Source organism: Antechinus flavipes, chromosome 6 (assembly GCF_016432865.1).
Source record: "Antechinus flavipes isolate AdamAnt ecotype Samford, QLD, Australia chromosome 6, AdamAnt_v2, whole genome shotgun sequence".
Taxonomy (NCBI): Eukaryota; Metazoa; Chordata; class Mammalia; order Dasyuromorphia; family Dasyuridae; genus Antechinus; species Antechinus flavipes.
Genome location: NC_067403.1, coordinates 87,951,611 through 87,970,776, shown reverse-complemented (window position 1 = coordinate 87,970,776; position 19,166 = coordinate 87,951,611). Strand labels below are relative to the sequence as shown.

The 19,166-nt window shown below is 41.1% G+C and overlaps 1 protein-coding gene across 3 annotated transcripts in view; it reads right to left on the bottom strand.

The window, feature by feature from the left end:
- FNIP2 (folliculin interacting protein 2) overlaps nt 1-19,166 on the bottom strand; it is a 136,320-nt gene that overhangs the window by 30,368 nt on the left and 86,786 nt on the right. For all 3 annotated transcript variants that reach the window (XM_051965741.1, XM_051965742.1, XM_051965743.1), the window contains 6 exons: nt 15,743-15,944; nt 15,353-15,441; nt 10,762-10,908; nt 10,439-10,608; nt 4,033-5,389; nt 3,751-3,907 (listed from right to left, as the gene is read on the bottom strand). In XM_051965741.1, the coding sequence (XP_051821701.1) occupies nt 3,751-3,907; nt 4,033-5,389; nt 10,439-10,608; nt 10,762-10,908; nt 15,353-15,441; nt 15,743-15,944 (2,122 nt within the window). The remainder of the gene's footprint in view (nt 1-3,750; nt 3,908-4,032; nt 5,390-10,438; nt 10,609-10,761; nt 10,909-15,352; nt 15,442-15,742; nt 15,945-19,166) is intronic.

The window sequence follows — 19,166 nt, the reverse complement described above, 5'->3', positions numbered from 1 at the left end:
TACCACCAATAATTTTAAATTATACTTAAACTAACAGAAAATAACTAGATATACTTGTAACTAGTTTTCAAATTGGCATCTACGTAAGTCAAAATATCAATCTGTTAGAGCAAAGATCTAAATCAATATCAAGAATATGAAGGCAATGTCTCTCATACAACTGAGGCAGCTCCAACATGATCTACTTAAATAAATTACTTGTGCAAAAAAAAAAAAAAAAGGTGGGGGAAGGGAGAAATGGATAAAAGAACAGAAGTTAACTTTTTTAAATCACTATTTCCTATGTAAATTTAGTCAAAAAAAAAAATAAATTACACCATGAGCATGGCAATGAGATGACTCTCTGTTCCGTGAAATGGCCTATCTTATGGGGACAAGACCCATTGACTGACTACAGATATGGAGAGTGAAGGATCAATCCGTCCATCCATCAAAAATCTGAAAAGTGTTTCATACCTCTTCTACCTCTGTCAAGGAGTAGGAAGGAAGTGTTTTTTCATATCTTCTTTTCAGATCATACTATACTAAGGAAACCCAGGATAAATTCAATAACCACTTTAGTTGGGAAACTTTTTTGTCTTTTTGTCAAAAAAGGAAACAATGGCTTAGATAAAAATTCTTTGGAAGAGATTACAATGAGGGAAGATTATAAGCAGTAACAATAAAGAAGTAATAGAGGGAAAACTACATTTACATAAAACTTGGAGATTCAAATTAATTAATCGGGAGGACATTTAAGGCTGAAACTGGAAGGAGATCAACAAGAGAAGAAATGACTGACAAAACAACAATAACCACCCACTCAGAGGCCCAAAAAATCCTTATTAAGAATATTCTTGGGGGCAGCTAAGTGGTGCAGTGGATAGAGCACCAGTCCTAAAGTCAGGAGGACCTGAATTCAAATCTGGCCTCAGACACTTAACATTTCCTAGCTGTGTGACCCTGGGCAAGTCACTTAATCCCAACTGCCTCAGCAAAAAAGAAAAAAAAAAACTTTCTGTATCCCCAGTGTCTAGCACATAATAGGTGTTTAATAAATGTTGATTAACTGATAATACTCTGCCTATATATCAAGGACATCCTTGAGGAAGATATCAGTCAGCTTTTATAAACTATATCCTCCAGGAAACCATATGCTTACAGTCACACCACTGTGTGAAAATTGCAAGGAAAGTAAGAGATCACTATGCTTGTTTGACCAAAAATAAAAAAGTACATTTTATGAGATCACAGCATCACCCAAATACAGAGGCACCTGATGGTAATGAGAGGCAATGGAAGGACAGCAATCGATTAACAAGCCTGGAATATTTTCAGGCCAGAGGTGAGCAATGGTGGTGGTGGTGCCGCCTTGGACAAGACCCATTGACTGACTACAGATATGGAGAGTGAAGGATCAATCAGTCCATCCATCACCATCAATCAACATTATTAAATGCCTACTATGTACTAGGTACTGTGCTAAACCCTGAGGCAAAAATCAATTCTTTACAATCGAATTTGGGAGACATATGCAAACACATTCACATATGCTGCAAGCCATACAGAGAATAAACAGGAAATAATTAACAGAGAGGAGGTACTGAAATTAAGAGGGGTTGGGGAAGGCTTCCTGTAGAATGTGGCACTTAAAAGGAAGTCAGGAAAGTAGGTAGTCAGAGTGGAAGGAGGAATGTGTTCCAGTCAGAGGGATGCTCAGAGCCAAAGGAGGAAGGTTTTGTCAGCAGCCAAGAGGCCGCGTCCCTGGATTGAAGAGTACTTCCTGGAAAATGAGGTGTAAGGAGACTGGAAAGTTATAAAGGGCATTGCACGCCAAACAGAACACTGTATTTCTTCTAGAGGCAATAGGAAGCCACTAGAGGAGGAGAGCGTGTGTGTGTGTGTGATACAATCAGACTCACACTTTAGGAAAAGCCCATCAGTGGTTCACTGGGCATGGGAGAGACCCTGGAAGCTGCTGCAATACCCGAGGCATGAGGTGATGAGGGCCTGCACCAGGGAGTGGAAGGGCCAGAAGAGAGGTAAAATCAATGGGCCTTGGCCTTTGGAGGTAGGGGGAAGAAATAGAATCAAATAGAAAATTTTTCATCTCTTCCACTAGACTGTGAGCTCTTCCTGGGGAGGGAATTATCTTTTGCTTTCTTTTGTTTCCCTAGCACTCAGCACAGCACCTGACACATGGGAGACAATAAACACTGCTGAATGAGAAGGATAAGTCAAATATAATTCCATTATTAGAAATAAGAATAAATGATGATGCACTAAAACATGAAGTGAAAAAAAAAGGGGGGAGGTGTAACTCATTTTATCAACATGAGTAACTTCCAGTATAGAAAATTCCTCTCCTGAAGCAGATTAGCATCTCTTATCTGTCAGGGACAGGATTTGAACTCAGGTCAGATTATCCTGATTCTTATAAATAAGTTCTATCATATCACCTCTACAAAGTTGACTTTAAGGCATATAACATGTCAAATCAATCAATCAATACCAACTGTATAAATTCTGCTAAACTAAGATTTGCTTTTATAAGCCATTAATGTATTTCAAACAAGGGATTTTTTTTCCTGGGAAAATGTCCATTTGTTTAGGGCCCATTCTATTTTAGTTAAGCACAGGATGGATAAGTGTCCAGGCTACGGTGCTGGGTATGGGAAAATGCGTTTAGATAAGCCCCAGTCTCTGATTTGAAGGAGCACATTCAGAGGAGTATATGTACAAATAATTAAATTACAAATATATGATAACTGCATAAAACAGGGGCAAGAGTGCAATGTGAGGACTAAAAGGTAGAGAAGTTGTTCCTGTTAGAAAGAATAAGTGAAGGCTTCCTATAGGAGACAACAGTGAGGAGAGGGGGAAGGGAAGAGAAAGGAGAGGGAAAAAGGAATGGAGGGGGAATAAAGTAGAGGGAGAGAGGGGAGGAATGAGAAAGAGATGAGAAAGGAAAAGGAGAAGGGAGAGGAGAAGGAGGGAGGGGGAAAACAAGAGGGAGAGAGAACAGTCAGAAAAACAGAGGAAGGGAATGATGCTTTTTTTTCATGATGCTTCCAGCTTCTGAAATGCAGGAGAGAGACAAGAACAACCACAGAGCTTCACTTTCTCTCCCTCCTTCCATCCCTTCCCAATCCCTGGGATTGGACTTCTCAAGAACTGAATCTGATCTTCCCCTGATCTCTGCACCCAAAAAGGCCAGTGAGGGGTTCAGGATTACTATGACATTCCATTTCACGGAACAACCCCTGTGTGGGTGTATGATCAGTCTTCCTAATGGAGCAGCCTCTACTAACACCTTGTGTCCTTTTCCCTTCTCCCCTCAAAGGGGAGACACTTGGCATTAATTCTGTGAAATAGAAGTAAAAGATAAATTCTAATTTTCTCGATTCAGTGAATACTTCCCCATTGAAGAAGACACAATGTGTTTCTGATACAAAATGTCTATTTTTGCACATTCTCAACAGCAGTTCAATTAAAAACACCCATCAGATTCACATTGTTCCTTGCTTAGTTCCTTTAGAATTGCAGAGGGGAAAAAAGCATTCCTCAGTTGCCACAGGGCAATGTTCCAGTAAGTATTCTTAATCTTTATACAGTCATTCCAGTGCAGTCATCAAAGGGAAGTTAATGATAAATCAGTTTTAAAAAATTACTTTAAAAAACCCCCAAAACAACCCCCCAAGGACCAGATAAAAATCAAAGCATCTGTCACTCCCCATCATAGGCCAGGGCTTCCAGAATGGAGTCACTTACATGCACTGCATGGACCAGGTCTGCTAACAGGCACTGCTTCAGTTTCTCATCATTGCTGGTCCCATGGAGCACCAAATCAGGCATGTACATGGGGCAGTAACCCCCTAAAAGGGAACGACCAAAGTTCTTTACATTTTGGTTGCTGATGATCTGAGACCTACAACAAATGTTTAACAAATTAAAAAAAAGTCCGTGGTTCTCACCTGGCCATTAAGTATTGCATTCTCCATGAAATTCCCTCCCCTTACCAACCTGTTTTTCTTTTTTCCCCCTTTTCTTTACCTTGGCAAAGGCAGCTCTACTTCTAAAGCTTCTTCGTTCCTGTCACCATTGGGGTCCAGATTTCCCGGAGCACCCACTTCATCATCACTGTCGCCAAGGGCGCTGTCTGAGCTTTCATTCCTAGGAATGTCTCCTTCCATCCTGAAGGCAGTTTTCCCATCAGCATCCCCACAGGGGACATCCGCAGCTGCCACGAGGCTAGAGTCCTGCTGTACACACCTGTTCTGAACAGGTTCTAATGACTGTCCCTTCACTGTTTTCAAGCACAAACCTCTCCCTTCCTCCAAAGTTCTCTGCTTTCCAGTTCCTGCCCCCTTATCCAAAGGGGCAGCAGGTTCAGCTGCCAGGCTGACTTGCTCAGCAGCCTCTATGGCATTGATTCTTCTGTCACTGCCCTCCACAAAGCTGTGGCCTGAGAGGCCTTTGTGCTCCTCAGAAGAGAGAATCTGGGGATAGCAAACATTCCTCCGAATGCCAGACCTAAAAGGGACCTGAGAAACCTGCTGGTTCTGAGCCAGCTCGGCAGTCTCTCTGGTCTGATCCAAGAGACTCCTGGATAGCTCAGGAGGATTCCTGAAGGCCTTCAGCTTTTCCTCCATGTCCCTTGCTCGGCTTTCCAAATCTGACTCTGGAGACACTGAGCTGCCAATCTGGAAAGTGACTTTCTCTACATAAGGGCTTTCCTGGGAACGCCTGTCTGGGCAAGGCCAGCCAGAAGACCTGTCCGGGGGCTTCTTGTCCATCTCCATTTTCAGCTCCTCACTGGGAGCCTGTTGCACGGTCTTCAGGCCCGCTGCCCATGCTTCAGAGGTGGCTGACCTTTCGAGGCTGGGGGCTGTTGGAGGGTCATCTCCAGGAGTACCTTTCTGGCCTTCTTCCACCATTGGCGATGGTTCCTGATCCTCCCAAGAGGCACCTGATGTTGTTTCCTCCAAGGAGGCCTTGCCACTGGCCTCAGAGTCCGGCTCCTTCTTTCCTGCTCCTTTATTTGCCTCTGTGCTGACTCTTGAGACAAGGTCAGCTGTGGCCAGGCCTTCTGGGGGGCCTGCATTTCTGTCACCAGTCTGCGAGGGCAGCCCGGGGGGTACCAGTGCAGGCTCATTCCTCACAGTCACCACCACATATTCAGAATCCTCCACCTCTCCTTTCTCCAGGGCTGTGGTCATTTTGCTACCATTCAGCACTTCCTCGCCTTCCCAGAGCTTTCCAGCCCAGGTCAAGTGGTTCTCCTGTAACTCAGAGCACCGGAGGAAATAGGTCAGGACGTAGAGGATCCGCTGGACCAAATCCTTATGTTTCCCAATGACCACAGTCCGAGTCAGCCTCACAGGAGAACCAATGGCCCCATACAAATCACCTAGAGAGAAAAAAAGAAAATTCTTAAACGATTGTTCATATATGGTTGATTAGATCAAACTATTTAGAAAATAAAGATATATCAGCTATACCAAAAAAGAGACAAGAAGCTTTAATTTTTATTGTTGTTGTTGAACCATTTTTCAGTTGTATCTCTTGTAACCCATTTGTCAGACATACTGGAGTAGTTTGCCACTTTCTTCTCCAGCTCATTTTATAGATGAGGAAACTGAGGCAAACAGGATTAAGTGACTTACCAAGAGTCGCACAGTTGTGAGTGTCTGAGGCTGGATTTGAACTCAGAAAGCCAAGTTTTCTTGACTCCAGGCTCAGTGCTCTCTATATACTCTCTCTACATATAATACCCAAACTCTGTTTTCATGGGTGTAAAGAGATTTCTCTCCCTACATGTATCAGTGTATTTTAGTGTCTGTTCTCCGAATCAATCTCAGGGAATATCCTGGGTTAGTCAGAGCCAGCACGTGTCAGAGGCAGGACATAAAACCATCCTTTCCAAAGACCAGCTCTCTCATCAGTTCTCTTGAAGATGCTATTCATTCTATTTTAACTTTGCCTGGAAACTGGTAAGAGCAACAGCTACAACATCTGACACAAAATCAGAAGGTCCCTCCTGCAGGCTGTGAGGATCAAACGAGTACAGGTAGGGATTATGCTTATTCCCTTCCCCTCTATGTGGAAAGCAGCATGGGATGGTACAAAACGAGCCACCTTTGACATCAGGAAGACCTGGTTCATGTCCTGTCTATGCTAGCTGTGACCCCTGCCACCTACCTCAAAAAGTCATTTAACCTCTCAGTGCTGCAAGAGACTCTTAAGATTTTAAGTTATAAAGGAATTTTTTTTTTTTTTTTAATATCTGTAGAAGGAGTTTTCACACTGGGAACTCCTCACATTGGTAAAATAATAGGTCCAGAACTTACCTACCTGGCCTCCAAAAATAGTGTGCAAGTCACTATGCCATGTGCTGGAGTTACAAAGACACAGTAAATATAAAGCAATTTGAAATAGGAGGTCCCATTAAGAAATGGGCAGAGTCAGTGAAGGTTGAACCTTAAAGAAAGATAAAGAATTCAAAAAGAAACAGGGAAGTAGGTTCATGTAAATATAGAGGTAAGAAGTGAAATGCCAAGTTCAGACAGTGTGATAGAGAGAAATGGGAAATAAAGCTGGAAACGTGGACTAGAAATAGATTATATAGGAATGAGTTTTATCTTAGAAACAATAGAAAATCAGAGAAAGCTATTGAGCAAGGGAGTGACCAGGTCAGTTCTGTTCTTTAGGAAGACTATTTTAGCATCCAAGTGGACAAAGGATAGAAGAGAGTGGAGATGACAGCACTGAGAGTAAAAGGAGTTACTGGAACAGATCAGGCAAGAGCCTGAACTAAGGGTGTGGGATGGATGATGGGTAGAGAGAAAAACTTATCAGAGTGTTCAGGATGGAAGAAAGAAGGATGGTGGCAAGGTTGGCGATTCGAGTGACTAGGACAACAGATATCTGGAAGAGGGATGGAGTTTGGGGAGAAAGATGAACTGCACTTTGGAGATGCTGAGCTTGACTGTGAGAAATGTTATATAGTCACAGTTATATGATTGTGACAAATGTTATATACTCCTTAGAGTAGGGAAAAATTCCCTACTCTAAGACCAAAGCTGTAACCAGCAGTTCATGAGCTGGACTAGAAGGACATAGAAGAATTCCAACCAATCAAAGGTCTCACTGAGGTTTAGTTCAAAGTCCTCTATTTCTTTTTCTATTTCAGGACATGACTGCCTGAAGAAATCATCCAGTAACCCAAAGAAGTAACTCAGTTTTGTCTTCTACTCTAAGAAGAGTGATTTTTTGGTTTAAGAAAATTCTCTCAGCAAACAAGTTTTTGCTGGCACTACCCTCTGATCATTTTTTTTTTTCTGGCTGCATCAGCAGATCACAGCCTTTCAGGAACTCATGCCACATTTCTGCTACTTCAGTTTCACAGTTGGCCTAGAAGGCAGGCCTTGACACAGACTGAAGAGGAAGGTCTCCGGTTCGTGCAGACGCCAGGGTACACAAGCTCTGTCTAGAGCCGCTCAATGGGACGGTACATCTGTCAGGAAAAGGAATCCCAGGCTACGTGTCTGATGGAATCAGAGGGTTGAACAGGAAAGCAGAGTCCTGTTCTTGGTGCTGGTCAGACCCCACCTGGAGGACTGTGCCGAGTTTGGGGCACCATGCTGTAGGAAAGGCCCTGATGGGCTCACACAAATTCAAGAGGCAGCCTGAGGTGGGGAAGCAACTTTAAACTATCATTTAAGGATTACTTGATGGAATAGGGAAATGTCCAATCTAGAGAAGACTTAGTGAGAGAATATGATTTCCAAACTCTGAGCTTGGAACCTCAGCTGCATTAGAAGTAGTCTCATCATAAAGAATGGAGGTGCTTAGGTGGGTAGGGGCTGCTCAATTCACATTCTGTAGCAAAATAATTCCCACTGCAACCTATCTAAGAAGTGGTTATTCAAATCCTGCCTAGAGATTTCCAATGAGGAAGATGCCAAGCTTTTGGAAAACTATTTGTAGGGAAATGTTTCCTATTATCCAGCCTACATTTGCTTCTTTGCAATATCTAACTACTGCTCTTGGCTCCAGAGGCACACTGAGCACAAACAAATCTAAATACCCCTTCCATGGGGCATCTTTTCAAATGCTTGAAAACAGCAATCCTGCTTCCATCCTCCACTAATTCCCCCAAGCTTTAGCACGCCCAATTCCCTCAACAGATTCAAAGTCTGTCTTTCATCATCCTGGCTGCCCTCTTCTGGACCATCTCCAGTTTATGGATATATTACTGAAATGTAGCACCAAGAAGTGAAGACAAATGTGACAGACAGAGTCTGACCAGAGCAGAATATAGAAGGGCTGGGAACTCCTTTTTCCTGGAAAGTAAGCCTTTCAAAGTCTCATTAGGAAACTAGTTCTTTAAAAACAAACAAGATAATGTTGGACTCCATAGGAAGGCATGCTAAAGGAATCCTTTCCCTTCTGAATCCTTTTTTGAGGAAGGGAATTATTTATTTCCCAAAAGTTTGAAGATCTAAGTGGAGGGTGTTGGAGCTGATAACAAATTCTTGGAATAAGTGGTGGAAGAGAGTGCTGACAATACAATTCCTAACAGGAAAGTCCTTGAGAAGAATGGAAAACCCTGTCCTAGCTGATGTCATTGCCCTCCCCAATGGGAACTCTGAGAGACCCGGAGGAAGGGCCGTGGTTCTCTTCTGCACAAGAGGCAGAAAAGTACTTGCCTGCAGGGGTGGGGACAAGAGACTGTCTACGACTTCACCAGCATAAGGAACTCCTGTATGAGGATACTTCTTCTACCAAAGCTGAACAGCATCTTCCCTGGGAGAATCTGAACTTGAGTCTTACTGCCCCCAAAGCCAACTGCAGTAGTCACAAATATCCCCAAATACACTCTCTTGTCCTATACCAAGCCCTAATCCTCTCTTAGCTCTGGAGACAATGGGGGCACCCTGCAGGGTCAGGAGCCATCAGGGACCTTGCCATAAAAAATACAGCATTTACCAACTGATGATGATGATGATAGCAGCTAACCTCTATATAGTGCCTACTACATTCCAGGAGTTACATCAAGCACTTTATAATTATTATCACATTTGATCCACAAAATAACCATAAGAGGTATGTGCTATTACTCCTCCCATATTGCTGATGAGAAAACTGAGGCAAACAGGTACTGTGACTTGCTGAGGTCCTAGGTAGTGTCTGAAGCTGAATTTAAACTTGGGTCTTCTGGAATCCAGGCCCAGCACTCTACTCATTGTCCCACTTCTTATAGCTCATGAGTAGGGAAGCCTACTTTAACTATGTTTGGCACTTAAAGAAAATCTGAGATGGATGAAATTTCATCAAAAACTCACCACTAGCAAAAAATGAAAATAAAAATCCATTTTATAAATGAAATTCATCTGCTTAAATTCAGTTTTTAGATAAGAGATTTATTCAGGAGCCGACAGACTGCCACACTGCATTTCAGAATGGCCCCCTGTGCCTTTCTCCAGAGTGTACCATTACAACAAAGATTCTCGCTTCTCCTCAGGACAGGGTCACTGGCCCTCGCTCAGCAGGTTCTATGGCTATGCTGAGTAATTCACATTCTCTTTAACCCTTTCTCAAGGACACCCACTTTCCAGACAACTGTTAAAAACTTGGGATTACAGTCACCATATGGCCGTGGCCTCTGGCCTCACAAGCCCCAGGGTTCGGCTAACAACCCGAGGCTACTCTAGACTAGTCAGTCCTTCCCTCCCCCGACTTCTGCTATCACCACTACATACAGAGTGGAGGCCATTCATTTTTCCCAAATCTGTAGAAAAAGGTAGATTTTCTCCAATAAGGGAAGATGTAATGAAGATGAAGCATCAGTTCTCAAAATATGGTCTGGGAACCCCGAGAGTCCCTGAGACCCAGGGAGTCTTTGTAGTCAAAAGTATTTTCATAATAATACTAAGGCATTTAAATTTCCAGTATGATAAATATCAATTGTTACACTGAACATTACCAAAAGCTTTTCAGGGGAGTCCGCAATGATTTTTTTAAAGATATAAAGGGGTCCCCATCTTTGGGGAAGCAGCATGGGGTAAAAGGTAAAGGAACAGACAAACTCAAAAAGACCTGGGCTATTCATAACATAAAATAACAGAATGGGGAACACTTTGCAGATCTTAATTCATTACAGAGAGTGCCATTATGATTTTGGGAGTTTATACTTGTGATTTTGTTTAAGACCCATCCACAGATCAGCAACTCCCTGCTTTGAAATGAGTCATCCCAGAGTGCTGTCCGGGGCACCGAGCAGTCAAATAAGTTGCCCAGTCACAAAGCCGTATATGTCAAAGGCAGGATTCTAGTTCCCATCTGGCCTTCTTTCTACTGTACCTTGCTGCCTCACAGAAAATTCCTTCAGATCTATACATTTTAATAGGTTCTGCCAACCCCATGCGCTCACTGAAGACCAGAGTCGGCTACTAACCCAGCTGTGCCCACAGAGGGTTGTACGGGTGTGTTTTGGCCAGCATGTTCACTGAATGCGAAGTCCGCTTCTCAGAAAAGGCTTTGATTGGAGGGTGATCGACAGGCATCACAGTGGGCACCCATGCCAGGTGGTAAGTTAATACTGCAGTCAGCAATGCAGCAAAAAACCTGCAGGGGAAACACAAGTATAACCAGGATGCTCAGTACCAGATCGGCACCAGAGCAGGAGTCAGTACAGGTGTCCACACACACACAAACACACACTTTTATTCCAAGGGACTGACATGCTTTGGAATCTAAGACTGGGAAGGGGAAGCATACTGATTCTTATTGATCTGTTCGATCAGAAGCGTAAACTCCTTCAGAAAGCGCTGGCAAAGCTGTGTTTTTTCCAATGTGCTGGACATCATGGTAAGCCACACAGGTTCAGTGATCCTTGGAACAGAGTATAAATTCCAGATAGTCCCTCTGCAGAAGAGAAGGGGAAGAGACAAATAATATGATACAGATGGCTCTAGTTAATCTTAAAGAATAACAACATCTGGTAGGTGAAATACCCTCAGGCTCCAACTATTTTAAGAGTCATTTACAAACATACATTTAGCTTTACAACGTCCTTTGAACTATTACATTCATTTGATAAATAAGGGGATTTTGGTGGAAAATGAAAGGCATTTGCCAAACGCAAAATTACATGACCCATGTTATATTTAGATCTCTTGCGTCTAGCCCATGCACTCTTTAGGCTAAAATACTCAGAAGCACACAAATATTTCTCTTTACACCCTCCTGCCCCAACCTTAGCCATTTTTGCCCAAGAACTATCCTCAAACTTTAGAGTTAGAGAGGATACTATCATCACCAGCATCTCTACCTCCCCAGCCCTAGGATTTTGTCAGAGTAGAGAATTCCTTGTTTTTGTAAAAACTCCCTTCTCAAAAGCCTGGAAACTGAGGAGGGCATCTAAAGCAGTTGTTGTTGTTGTTGTTGTTGTTGTTGTTGTTGGGTGGGTGGGTAGGTGGGGAGAGGTGTCAAAAAGTTACCTGCCCAGGATCACTCAGCTAGTGTACCAGAGTTGGGACTTGAATGGAGGTCTTTCCCCTGAAGCTTTCTAAGCCACAACTACTATGAAATTATCTAGTTCAATACTCATTTTCCACATAAGAAAACAAAAGCCTAGAATTTGAATGACTTTCCCCACAACATGTTTCACCATCTACAAGAAGCCCTACCAAGCCAACAAGAGATGATCTAGCTATTTGACCTATTCAAATCTGACTTGAATTCAGATCTGACCTATTATTATCATAAGTGGCAATTATATAGCACTTTGCAAAGTGCTTTCAAATATTATTTCATTAGCTCTTCAAAAAAAACAGGGGAGGGAGTACAGTTAAGTTCTATTATTCTCTCCCATTTTACAGATGAGGAAACTGACCTCAAAGATTTGCCTAGAATCAATAAAGCCCTTTATCAATCTTAAAGTTATATATATATATATATATATATATATATATATATATATATATTATATATATATATATATATATATATATATATATATATATATATATATGTATGTGTGTGTGTGTGCTAGTTATTATTAAATGTACCCATGACACAACTCTGCCTTGTTAATTTTTTTTTAATAGATCACAAGATTATAAATTTTTAGAGCTATTGGAGATCTCAGAAACTATTGGGTCATTTTATCTAGATGAAGCTCCTGAAACTTAGCGAGGTTGCTAATTTGGTTAGAGTCCCATAGCCAGTAGGTGTCTTTCTGACTCGGGCTCTCACCTTGCCCACTACACCAGAGCCTCTGCAAGACTGCACCTTATGAAAGGAGAGTCACTGTTGACCCAGAGGAATAGGACTTTGCTCGGAGAGAACTCTCCATTCCAGCAATATTTATGTCATCACATTTTCTAAAGTTACAAGTTTTTAAAAATGGAAGCAGATGTGGCTGTGACTGCAGGACGTTTCCTAGTTCTGGTATTTCATGTTTTTGGCTCCTAGATCATGTTTTCATACGTATAGTGATTAGAATCACTGATGTGAAGAATGTATCTGTCTTGATTCCAAAGACATCTTTCTTTAGCTAAGTAATACAAGCAAAAAATTAAAAGGTTAAAAAAAAATCCCCAAAGTTCTCATCTGCTAAGAGCCTTACTGCCTTCAGAAAGTATGATTTCATCACGGTTCTCAAACATGTAATCAGAGAGATCATGTGATCATCATGAGCTTTGCCAAAGATTAGTGTCATGTGATACTCATTCCCATCACATCTGATCATTTCTAAAAAGGCAGGCTGGTCTCTCAATAAGGGCCCACATGTTACCAGAATCTCCCAAGTTTAGCCATTTCATTCCACTTAAGTATTCCAAAATCCAAGGTGTTCACCTCATGTCTTTAAAATCTTCTAGACCCTCCTCAGAGAGCTGCTCATTCCACAGCCATGGAATAAAGAATCAACAATCAGTTTAAAACTGTCCAGCCTACAGTAAAATAGATTGTGACGGAACTCTCAGTTAATGGCATTTTATTAAAAGGTCCATGCCTCCTCTTATGAAGAACCTCAGATCTTCCTCACGATCTGAGATACCCTCTTCCTCCATGGCTTTATAAGTTCTGATACCTGAACAATGCAGAATTCCATTAGCCAGTAGTTGATAAGACCCCACTTTGAGATATATCAGTCAAATGATATATCAGTCAAAAATTGGTATATTAACTGAGAGATCTTGGGTTGAGCAAAGCATGGGGCATTTCCACTAAGTGGTCATAAGATGGTCATCTGCTCTTGTTGAACAAAAGAAGAGTGGTCAGGAGGTATAAAAATAAATTGGAGTAATTTCCATGTAATTGAGTCATTTCTGCCATTTTGGGCTTGGTCACCATAAAAAAAAGAAAGTGTGAGGGCCTCAAGTTAGCTTCCTATGATTAAATGATTTTATAATCAATCTATGCACAGTTCACTGATCTGAGGCCCTTATGGAATCACAGCAAACTGATTATACTGATAGGAATAGAGAAGAAGTCCAAATGAGCTCTGGGTTAACAACTGGGTTAGCTTCTAGCTGGGATGGGAGCAGGGGTCCCAGTCCCTACTGGGAAATTAGCTCTACAGAATGGCATCACAATCCCAACCTAGCCACACAGGAAATAATTCTGACACCATTTCTTCCCACGAGAGGGTTACTTTTCTACCCAAGATGTTGTCTGGATAAGAGGAAAGTAGCATGTTCAAGAACAGCCTGTCAAGAACTTAAAAGATGGGACTTCTAGCAAGCCATTTCACTGTTCTGGTCCACCATTCCCTCACCTATAAGACGAGAAAGCGGCCTAGGAGATCCCTAGCTCTAAATCTGAGATTCTGTGATTTTATGAATTCTTCAATGTAATAAAATGATCAATCAGGAGTTCAGTGCCAATTGTGCCAAGCACAATACCTAACATATAGGAGGTGCTTAGTAAGTGCTATTTCCATGACTACACACAATGTATGTGATAGAGAGCTGAACCCAGATCCATGACTCCAAGCCCAGCATTCTTTCCTCTGTATCACACTACTTGATTCTGTGTGTGTACAAGCATGCGTATACTGCATACACATGAGATTTTTAAAAATCCTTTTAAGAGGTTGCCTCTTTGCTTGTGGTGAGGAACACTTGGTGCTAGACTCTGTATCTTATTTCTGAACTGCTAGATACTGACCTACAGCACTCACTCTGTCTCACTTTGTATCTTTCTTGGCTACTTTCTCCTTGAAGCAGATAGGATGGGATGGAGCTTGGGATCTGGGGTCAGACCATTTAAGGTCAAATTCTGCTTCATACAAGAGCTGTGCCTTCCTAAGCTTCTCTTCTTTCATCTTAAAACATAAAGAGATTTTTCCTGCTAGCTCAAGAGGCTGAATTATACAAATGCAATGAGGGAATGTACATAAAATACTTTAAATTATATACAAATGTTCCAAAAACCCTAAAGCTTTTTTTTTTTTTTTTTTTTTTTTTACAAATTTGAAGTATAATTGTTGGTGAAATCGTGAACTGATTCAACCATTCTGGAGCGCACTTTGGAACTAGGCCCAAAGGACTATCAAATTGTATACCATATGATTGAGCAGTATCTCTACTGGGCCTGTATCCCAAAAAGATCATAAAAAAGGGAAAAGGACCCACATATATAAAAATGTTTGTAGCAGCTCTTTTTGTAGCAGCAAGTATCTGGAAATTGAGTGGATGCTCATCATCTGGGAAAGGGCTGAATGAGTTATGAATGTTATGGAATATTATTGTTCTATAAGAAATGATGAGCAAAATGATTTCAGAGAAACCTGGAGAGACTTACAGGAACTGATGCTAAGTGAAGAGAGCAGAACCAGGAGATCATTGTACACGGCAACAATAAAATTATGCAATGATCAACTGTGATGAATGTGGCTCTTTTCAACAATGAGGTGACTCAGGTCAATTCCAATAGAGTTGTGGTGGAGAGAGCCATCTGCATCCATTAAGAATACTACAGAGACTGCATGTGGATCATAACATAGCATTTCCACCCTTTTCAATGTTGTAGATTGTTTGCTTGTTTTTTTTCTCATTCCTTCCCCCCCTTTTTTAATCTGATTTTTCTTGTGCAGCATAATAAATACAGAAATATTTAGAAGAATTGTGCATATTCAGCCTATATTGGATTACTTGCAGTCTAGGGGAGGAGGGAGAGAGAAAAATTTGGAACACAAGGTTTTACAAGGGTGAATTTTGAATATTACCTCTGCATGTATTTTGAAAAATAAAAATCAATTATTACAGAAAATCCCCACAAATTTGAGGTATAGCCTTTCGATCCAATGCTCACTAGAAGCCTCCAGGATTTGGATTGTGTTTTCACCTTTCAAGAAGCTCACCTGAACTCTCCCAGAGCTTCCATCAGATGGCTGATATAAAACTGCACTCTGTGACTTGATTCAGCTATTTTTCGGCAGGAAATCATGGCCTTATTGAAAAAGAAAGCAGGCAAAATTACTTCCCAGAGAAGAAATTTTTTTCACAGTTCATTTTTCCTGGCTTTACTAAGGGGAGTCAATCTTTCGATCAATTTCAAACACAGCAATAAAGACACTGAAGAACCAAACAGTCTTCTAGGGAGACCCAGATCTTCATTTCTAACTACTCCCCAATACTCCGTTAATCCCCAGTTGTTTCTCTGATTTTCAGTCCTAAGTTTTCCCCTGGCAAGGAGTGGCGTTCTTCTCCTATTGCTTCTCCACCCCATCCATTAGCCTGAAATTCATTACCTTTTCAATTGCACTCTTCAGCCTATTCATATGGGATTCCAAGAGAGGAAAGTGAGAGAAAAAGAAATCCTGGAAATTCTTCTGTGCCTCTTCTTTCTCGGATAAGGAGAAGATGATACTGATGGCGATTTTCTTCCTTCGAACTATGGCGGGGTTAGAACTGCAGGTTTCATCTGCCAAGCTAAAAGTCTCCTCAGTCGACCTGTGCATGGGAAAAAATTAGTTTATGTGTCATATCATACCAGAAAAGTTAATACTGTAACCCCACAAAATTATCCCAGAGACAGGCCAGGAGTCAAAAAGACGCTGACCCAAGAAGTTCATATTTTGACTTTGGAAACATGCAAAGTTCCTAATCTACTCTTATTCTTTGAGACAGTGGTATCCCTACTGTATGTATATCCACAAGGAGATCAATGACAAAAAAGCAATACTTTTTGGGATAGCACAAAACTGAACACAGTGATTATCCATAAATTGAAGATTAGCTGAACAAACTATAGAATGCAATTATAAATACAAATGGAATCTATTACTGTATTTTAAAAAACTAAGTGAGGAATCTGGAAAAGCACAGGAAGATCTGTATGAATTGATATAAAGTAAGCAGAAAAAGTAAGAGTAATTACACAGTGCTATAATAACATAAACCAAAATAACACTGAAAGAAGCCAAATGTTAATTACAATGATCCTTCTTGTCCCAGAAGAACCAATGATGAAACAAAAGCTCCAGAATCCCCTTCAGGACTAAATCTAGGAACAAGGAGAGACAATAGTTCTGCTTAACCATTTTTGTTGTTATTTTCTGTTGTGAGTATGGGAAAGATTCCAGGTGTGGAAGATGAGAATAAGACATCATTGTGTTATGAAAACAAGACGGCAATACATTTTTTTTAAAAGAAAATTCATAGTTTGAATCCAGAATTTAATCTCCTACTAACTGAACCTGTCTTCTCAACTTTTAAAATTTCCCCTTCTGAAAAATTGTTTTCAGGAATAAGGCCATTAACAATGATCATTTTTTAAAATCTTTGAAACCATGCATGAATGCTTAGTCCTTTTGGAGCCAACATCATTATTAAACAGTCTCAACTCTTAGGCAGTTCATTAGCATAGTAGATGGAGAAGACCCTAGCTCAAATTCTGCCTCACATGTTTACTAATTCTGTGGTCTCAGTCATCTGAAAAGTAAAGGGAGTTGGACTCCACAGCCTCCAAGGTCCCCTCAAAATCTATAATTCTATTGACCTAGAAGTTGTGTTGGAGAGAGATATAAAACACTCTTGAGATTTAAATTCCTTTTACCCTTTGTGTCCTGTAACTGGACTTGATTAAAGTAACGAGGGCTAAGAGCTGCAGAGGGATATCTTCTTAATCATCACAAATAGTACCCAGCATAGCATCATTTACTTCCTGAAAAGGGCAATCTCAACCCTGAAAACAACCTTCTCATCTGGTGCCATCAGGACTCTCAGATGAGATGGGGGTCATCCTTGTTGTTTAACCATCTTGGTTAAGTTCAGTGTTAAGAGGAAGACCTCAGTCTTCTATAACCCCAAGATCTCAAGAATCTAAACAAACTCAGACAGCAAGTTCGTATCTTCCTCACTGACCTGCTGTCTGTCTCCCCTTGGAATCAAATCTCCAGACACTGCCTGGGAGAGAAATGTTTCTGCATCGACACTACTGATGCTTTTGGAAAAGGCATGCCAACTGACTGTCCCTTGGTCAACTTGTCAACTCTGACTTCCCAGGACATGGGATAGGTGGTAGACCTCCTTAGCCACATTGATTACTCAGGCATTTTCCAATACAAAGAGGAAGCATTAATTCTGTCCTTGCAAGAAGAGGCCCAATAGAGTCTCTCAGCTCCCATGTCCCAGCACTGTACCTGGCCTAGTGAGCCAGAAATGGGGATTTTAATTAAATAGCAAAAGACCCAAGTCTTTTCATTGGAAGGTCTGAAAAACCATTGACCAATGGTCAGCAATACTGTCTACTTGTCACTTGCTGGAGCTTAAACCTAGGGCCTGATCTTTCCTGCCCTATAGACCTCTGGAAATAGGGATCATGTGACTGAGGCCTAGGGACTGACCTAATCCATCTCATGGACTTTTTGAGAAATCTTCACTTGGTTCCATTTACCGGACAATACTTCCCTTCCCTGTCTCTATTCCTTTCATGTACAGAATGGAAGTTCCTTGAGGTAAGGATTAATTTTTATTTTGGTACTTCAATCCCTAGTTTAGCATATGGCCTATAATAAACTCTAATTGAATGAAGGAAGAGCACTAATATTCATGTCCACTTCTGGGCTCAAATATAAACTCTTCTCTAGGGCATTTAAAGTCCTCCCTCAGTTGGGACCCACTGATCTTTACCACCCTCCGGCACTGAACAGGCTTGGCAGTTACAAACAAAGCTCCCGACTTCTTATCTCTACCTCATACTTAGAGTGCACTGACACCTAGCTTTGACCTAGCATACTTGAATTACTCAAGTTTCATCTTGGCCAAGAGATCTCCATCAATCCCGCATGCTGCACTGTGTCTTTGCAAACACAAAAGCTCTTTGAGGGCAGTGACTATCTTAGTGTTCTTAACACCTTGCACAGTGTCTAGCTCGTACACAGTAAGTGTTTAATAAATGTGTGCTGACTGATGCAACTTCTCTGGGCCCTAAGCTGCACATCAGCAAAATAAGGAGCCTAAACCAGCTGAATTCCAAGTTCCAATCCTAAATCCTGCTTCTGTGATTTCTAAATATCTCAGGAAGCTATAGAAGGGCAAGAATGATTACTTCCAGTTTATAGAAACTGAGGACTGGAGACTAATTATGCATAGTGGAATTAGACATAAATTTTATTTCCCTTATAAATGTCTAGTGTTTTAATTTTTAAAAACTTTAATGAAAGGGCAAGCTAGGTGGTATACCAGTCCAGAAGTCAGGAGGACTTGAGTTCAAATTTGATCTCAGACACAACACTTCCAAGCTATGTGACTCTGGGCAAGTCACTTAAACCCCAATTGCTTCAGGAAAAAAAAAAAAAAAAGATATAAAAACTTCAATGTAAATATCCCCCAAAGTTTTGCAAATAGCAATTGCTTTTTAAATGCTAAAAGTGAGGGGTTCATAGTTTTCTAGCCTCAGAGGGATAAAATTAAGCAACTGGCTCCATTTCTAAAAAGATCACTGAGATAAGGCTGCTCCAGACACTTTAAAATGCAAAGTTTCTAGGAAGTAGTTACAAATTCTAGCCACTTTATCATGAAAAGCACCTGCAGGGATTTTTAAAAGAAGTAACTGAAACTGAAAGGGGGCCCGGCCCCAAGGATCCTCTTTTTGAATACACCAATTGAAGAAAGCTCTGACTTGCAGAACATGTCACTCAACTCATATCAACCAGTCAGGTTATGTCTTGG